General features: G+C 33.2%; 1 protein-coding gene across 2 annotated transcripts; it reads left to right on the top strand.

The window, feature by feature from the left end:
- Positions 1–4,776, top strand: LOC116178304. 2 transcript variants are annotated; one of them, XM_031497776.1, is made up of 8 exons: positions 2–336; positions 2,996–3,231; positions 3,285–3,503; positions 3,551–3,610; positions 3,692–3,802; positions 3,862–4,073; positions 4,331–4,493; positions 4,547–4,776. In XM_031497776.1, the coding sequence occupies exons 2-8, from the start codon at positions 3,006–3,008 to the stop codon at positions 4,654–4,656; spliced, it is 1,101 nt and encodes a 366-aa protein (XP_031353636.1). In that variant the 5' UTR covers positions 2–336; positions 2,996–3,005; the 3' UTR covers positions 4,657–4,776. The 2 variants fall into 2 exon arrangements, 1 of the variants encoding a protein (XP_031353636.1); XR_004146834.1 differs by having other exon boundaries at positions 1–3,231.
- Positions 4,777–5,309: the final 533 nt, after the last annotated feature.

The following is a 5,309-nucleotide window of genomic DNA, read 5'->3' as shown; positions in this document are numbered from 1 at the left end:
TATAGCACACTATGTACATAGTACGTACATTATTCGTACATTTTACGTACGTTCGTCCATGTACAAAACATGTACGTACTGCGTACGTACAGTAACGGACGAAAATTGAGAAGTTAGCAAGTACGTACATAGTACGAACAATGTACAAACATGTTTGCAGTTACACCTGAACGTGCGCATTACTGGTTTTAGTGCGCATGCACTACATGCAGCTGTGTGAATAGTGAATGATTTGTTAATGGCGTCTTTTATTTGGTTTGCATAAACATTTGTTATCTTGGTTAAAGTTAAAAGTGTTATTCAGTGTTGGTGTTGTGACTTGGGATAGTTTTATTGGTGCGTATATCTTAAAATCATTTGTGTATACAAGTGGTAAATTCTTCATTTTCTGTTTTAAATACACATACAAAAGGCAGATTATAACCTATAATTGTGCATGTGGAATCATCTGCGTTCCCCTCTTTTATTATAGTAGGTAGTTAACAATTTGCTTAAAATTGCAAGTGTAGAAAAATGCCTAAATATAAATTATCCCGTACACATTACAGACATGCTCAACAATTGTCGAATGATACAATTGAACTCATAAACCGAACTGTAATTGAAACTGTACCAACTTCGGTAGCGACAAGTAATGAAACAACCGAATCTGCACAATCTACACCTATAATTGGAGATGATACGGTTAGTGAGTATGAATCAGAATCAGATTCTATTGACGATTTAGATGTCGACGATGAGTTTCGTAGTACAACCCCCAGTAGAGATGAGAATCCAGTTAATTCCACCGAAGGTTTAAATCCGAGTAATTATTCTTCACAAACAACTTTTGCTTCGTTACTTGCAGACTGGGGTGTCACATATCATATTGAACATATTGCTTTAAATAGTTTGTTACGCTTGCTTCGTCAACATTTCGATAACAATCTACCTGCTGATGCACGAACGCTATTAAAAACTCCTAGAAGGACTGATTTACAAGAAATTTTTCCTGGTAAATTTTTCTATTTTGGTCTCGATTCTGCAGTCAATAAAATTCTTGACAAATATGAACTTAGCGATAATATAGATGTAATTAAAATTGGTGTCAATGTAGATGGACTTCCATTAAGCAAAAGTTCCGGTAGTCAGTTGTACCCCATCATATGTAATCTATGGGAGAATCCCTCCGTCGTCGAAATGATCGGTTTATATCATGGATACGAAAAGCCCTCTGATCCAAACATTTTCATGCAAGATTTTATAAATGATGCGGTTTTGTTTACGAATAACGGTTTTATGTATAAGAATCGTACTATTCCATTTAGGGTAAATGCTATCATCTGTGATGTTCCAGCAAAATCGTTTATAACGTTTACAAAAGGACATAGTGGGTATAATTCTTGCTCAAAATGTCACATAGAGGGAGAATACGTTAACAATCGTGTGTGTTTTTACAACTCTTCAAATGTTAGAAGCAGGTGTGATACTGATTTTCGACAGAAACTTGATGAAGAACATCACACAGGTACTTCGATATTAGAAATTTTGCCAAACTTTGACATGATACGTAACATCCCATTGGATTACATGCATCTTATCTGTTTAGGTGTGATGCGAAAACTATTACTTTTATGGGTTTTTGGGAAACCAAATTCAAAGTTAGCACATATTCAAGTATCACGCATATCAAACTATTTAGTTGAGTTGTCTAAAAATATCCCCTGTGAGTTCGTTCGCAAACCTCGCTCGTTGGATGATCTCAAACGGTTTAAAGCTACCGAGTTTCGACAAATTTTAATGTACACAGGGCCACTTGTATTCAAAACTACCTTGTCGAAGGATCGTTATGCCAATTTCTTAAGCCTTCATGTTGCTATGAGGATTTTTTCAAATGAAAGCCACTTGGCAGAACATGGAGATTACGCTCATGATTTACTAAAGTATTTCATAGATACCTTTGTGATTTTGTATGGGAAGGAAAATGTGTCACATAATGTGCATAATCTTTTGCATCTGCGGGAAGATTGCAAAAATTTTGGCGTGTTACAAAACTTTTCAGGATTTCCATTTGAAAATTACTTACAGTCATTGAAATTACTAATTCGCAAAGGTAGCGACCCTTTACCACAAATTATTAAAAGAATAATAGAAAAAGATTGTCGTCACACTGATGCAAAAAAATATCATCAAGTATCAACTACTACACCTAAACCAAATAAATTACACAATAATGGACCTTTACTAAATCATAATCGAACTCGTAACATTTTATATCAATATAAAGAATTGTGTTTTGAAAAGTTTACAGTCAAACTAACTGAAAGTGATAGCTGCTGTGGATTAACGGACGGAAACATAATATGCATAAAAAATATTGTAACAAATGCTGATAATGAATTGTATGTAATTGCACAAAAATTTAATTTAAAAACAAACTTATACTTTCAACCACTTCCATCATCTGCACTGAATATTTATATTGTAAATGATTTAGGTCCTTTAGAAGTATGGAGTGTTGATGAGATCACATGCAAATATGTTAAAATGAGATATAATGATAGGTTTGTTGTAGTACCTTTACTACATTGCTAGCAAAACATCTAGGTATAAAGTTCTCTATTGCGATCTATTTTGTTACAAGCTGTTGTATTAGTTTTTCTGTGTAACTTATTCAATGTTTTTAGAAACCTAGTAGCAAATGAGCAAAATTAGTACGCGAGCGAGTTTTAAACTTGTACAACGAGCATAGGTACAAGTTTTGCTCACTTGAAATCAAATTCTGCAATTAGTATGTGCAAGCTATATTATGTATGTGTATTTAATATACCTAGGTAAACAATTCAGATACCTTGATTTCTGAAATATATGCATGTCGTATATTAGAAATAGTGATTATCAATTAATAGTTGCTTTATCGGGGTAAGTGCATCTTGTATAAATTTCATGTTTACTAAAAATAGTAGTTCAGACATTGTCAAATGCATGTATATTATTAAGAATTATTTTGTGGCAGTGTGACTAATATGGATAAGGTTGTGGATAATCAGCAGAATAAAACATGGTCCGTTATAAAATTTCCGGACGAGAAATCAGTTTCTGCTGTTCCATCTTCGTGGATCGTAGGAAAAAAATGTTACTGGCCCCCTTATAGTGAGAAAGCACTTCGAGCAGCGATCGAAAATAATGAAAGCCCAAATTTCCAAGTTTGGCAATCATATACATTTGAGAGCTTTCGAAACAATGTGTTTGGTGAGTATAAATATTTTTCTCTCGATCTTTCTCTTATCTTATAATATTTGAAGATACTTTTAAAGAAGCAGACAAAAAGTCCCTAAAAGCCACGAAAACTTCTGACCTAGAATCTGGTTGTGAGACAAAGTCATACACTTTTTCCTCAAAAAAAAGAAAAATTTTTCGAAAAACTGTCAGCTTTTCTTCGGTGGAAGAGGAAGGTGAAGAAGAGGAAGGTGATGAAGAAGAGGAAAGCGTTTTGCCAGACCCACCTTCATTCAAAAAACAACGTGAGTTCTACTTTATAAAATATAATTTATTTTATTATCTGTTACAGGCAGAGAATTACAACCAAATGTGGAAATAAATACCTTCGACCAAAATGAACTTCTGAAAAGTAAGTGATAGGTATTTTGTTTAACACTTTTATTGAGATTTATTCCTGATAAACGTATACTATATTGGGGTTTCAATGTAGGACAAGAGGAGCGACGAAAAAGAGATATACTGCCCCAAAGAAGTGAGAATTTATCCACTCCACGTGTCAGCGAGGAGAACAATGAAGAGTCTGATTCAAAAACAATTATTAGTGAGTTCAATATTTATAAGGTGTATATCTATATTTGTACTTTGTATCTAATTTTCTAGAATACCTTCAAAGTATAATTAGAAAACAGAACATTTTACACTCCACGTTACTGGATATAACTAATCGTTTATCAAATATTGAAAATAAGAATACTGTGCTACAAATAGAAAATAGTGAGTCTATTTTTATCACATTGGAAAATCTGCCTGTTAATACGGAAGAAGACTTAGCAGTACTAGAAGATCATTTAGGAGAAGGCATGGAGCATGCTGTGAGTGTAATTTTTATTAAAGTTCGTAGGCATAATAATTATTTTATTTTTTGATGATGGTTTTACTAATTTGTACATTTTGACACCACTACTCTCGGGACAATTGTGTTTTAAATTTAAGTAATAATAGCATAATATTTGTTCACATTTGAAGTATGGCTTCATAGTACAACTGACTATCAATTTTTAGATATAATTAGTGACATAATTCAAAATCATTTAAGATGAATATAATTTATTAAGTGATAATGTTGTAGGTTAACGAGTTATCCAATTTGGGTGGTGCCACAATATATGATTTTATATTTCGGGCCACTGAAAAGTTAATAACAAATAATTTCTGTGGCATCCACTACAGTTACGAGGGGAAAAGAAAGAAAAAGGCATTTCGTAACCTTAAATTGCATGAACTATTGATAAGTAAGTATTAGTTTCATTACATTCTCAAAATAATTTATATTTATATTCTGCAGAATCATCGCTCGCATTATTCAAAAATGTTACCATTAAGGACGTTGAGATAAGTATCCAAAAATGGATCAGACGGTGCTCAGAAAGAGCGAAGGCTACCAAACATAAGTAAAATATACGAAAAGGTGCCATTTGTAAATATTGAGTGTTGGTTGACTTTGTTTCATTTAAGAGTTATTGTTTGTTTTTATTTTAATATGTTTTAGGTATAATATACATTCCATATTATTAACATGCTGCATTCTTTCTATACCTACTTTTGCACTAAGGATTGAAATAAAAATAACAATAGAATTATTTCAAGGATTTATGCAACTACACTGCCATTGCCATTGCTTAAGTTTTTATTTCATTAAAATTCAAGTATAAAGAAGTGAAGGTGTCTCAATCTAAATTAATGATGATAAAGTAGGTTCTCATGAATCCCATATCTGATGGGCCAATGACGAAAAATTTTCTATTGGTTGAATAAGGGCAGTACATGTGGTTTTTGTATTTCTCACCCATTAGGAAAGGGGCCCTATGACCGTACGGTACCGGACGTACCTTGTACAAGTATGCTGTACGTACATTGTACATATATGTCGTACGTACACTGCACGTACATGTCCGTACGTACTTGTTTGGTACAATGTTGTGCCAAAGTAACGTACTATGTACGTACAATGTACGTCGGCGGTACATGGCTGTACGTATTATGTACGTACGTTTGTACAAAAATGTATGTTACATGGACGTACACAGTACGTACTTGTGCTATATGGG

The sequence above is a fragment of the Photinus pyralis genome, unplaced genomic scaffold (genome assembly GCF_008802855.1).
Source record: "Photinus pyralis isolate 1611_PpyrPB1 unplaced genomic scaffold, Ppyr1.3 Ppyr1.4_LG1, whole genome shotgun sequence".
Taxonomy (NCBI): domain Eukaryota; kingdom Metazoa; phylum Arthropoda; class Insecta; order Coleoptera; family Lampyridae; genus Photinus; species Photinus pyralis.
This window is presented reverse-complemented; position numbering and strand designations above follow the sequence as displayed.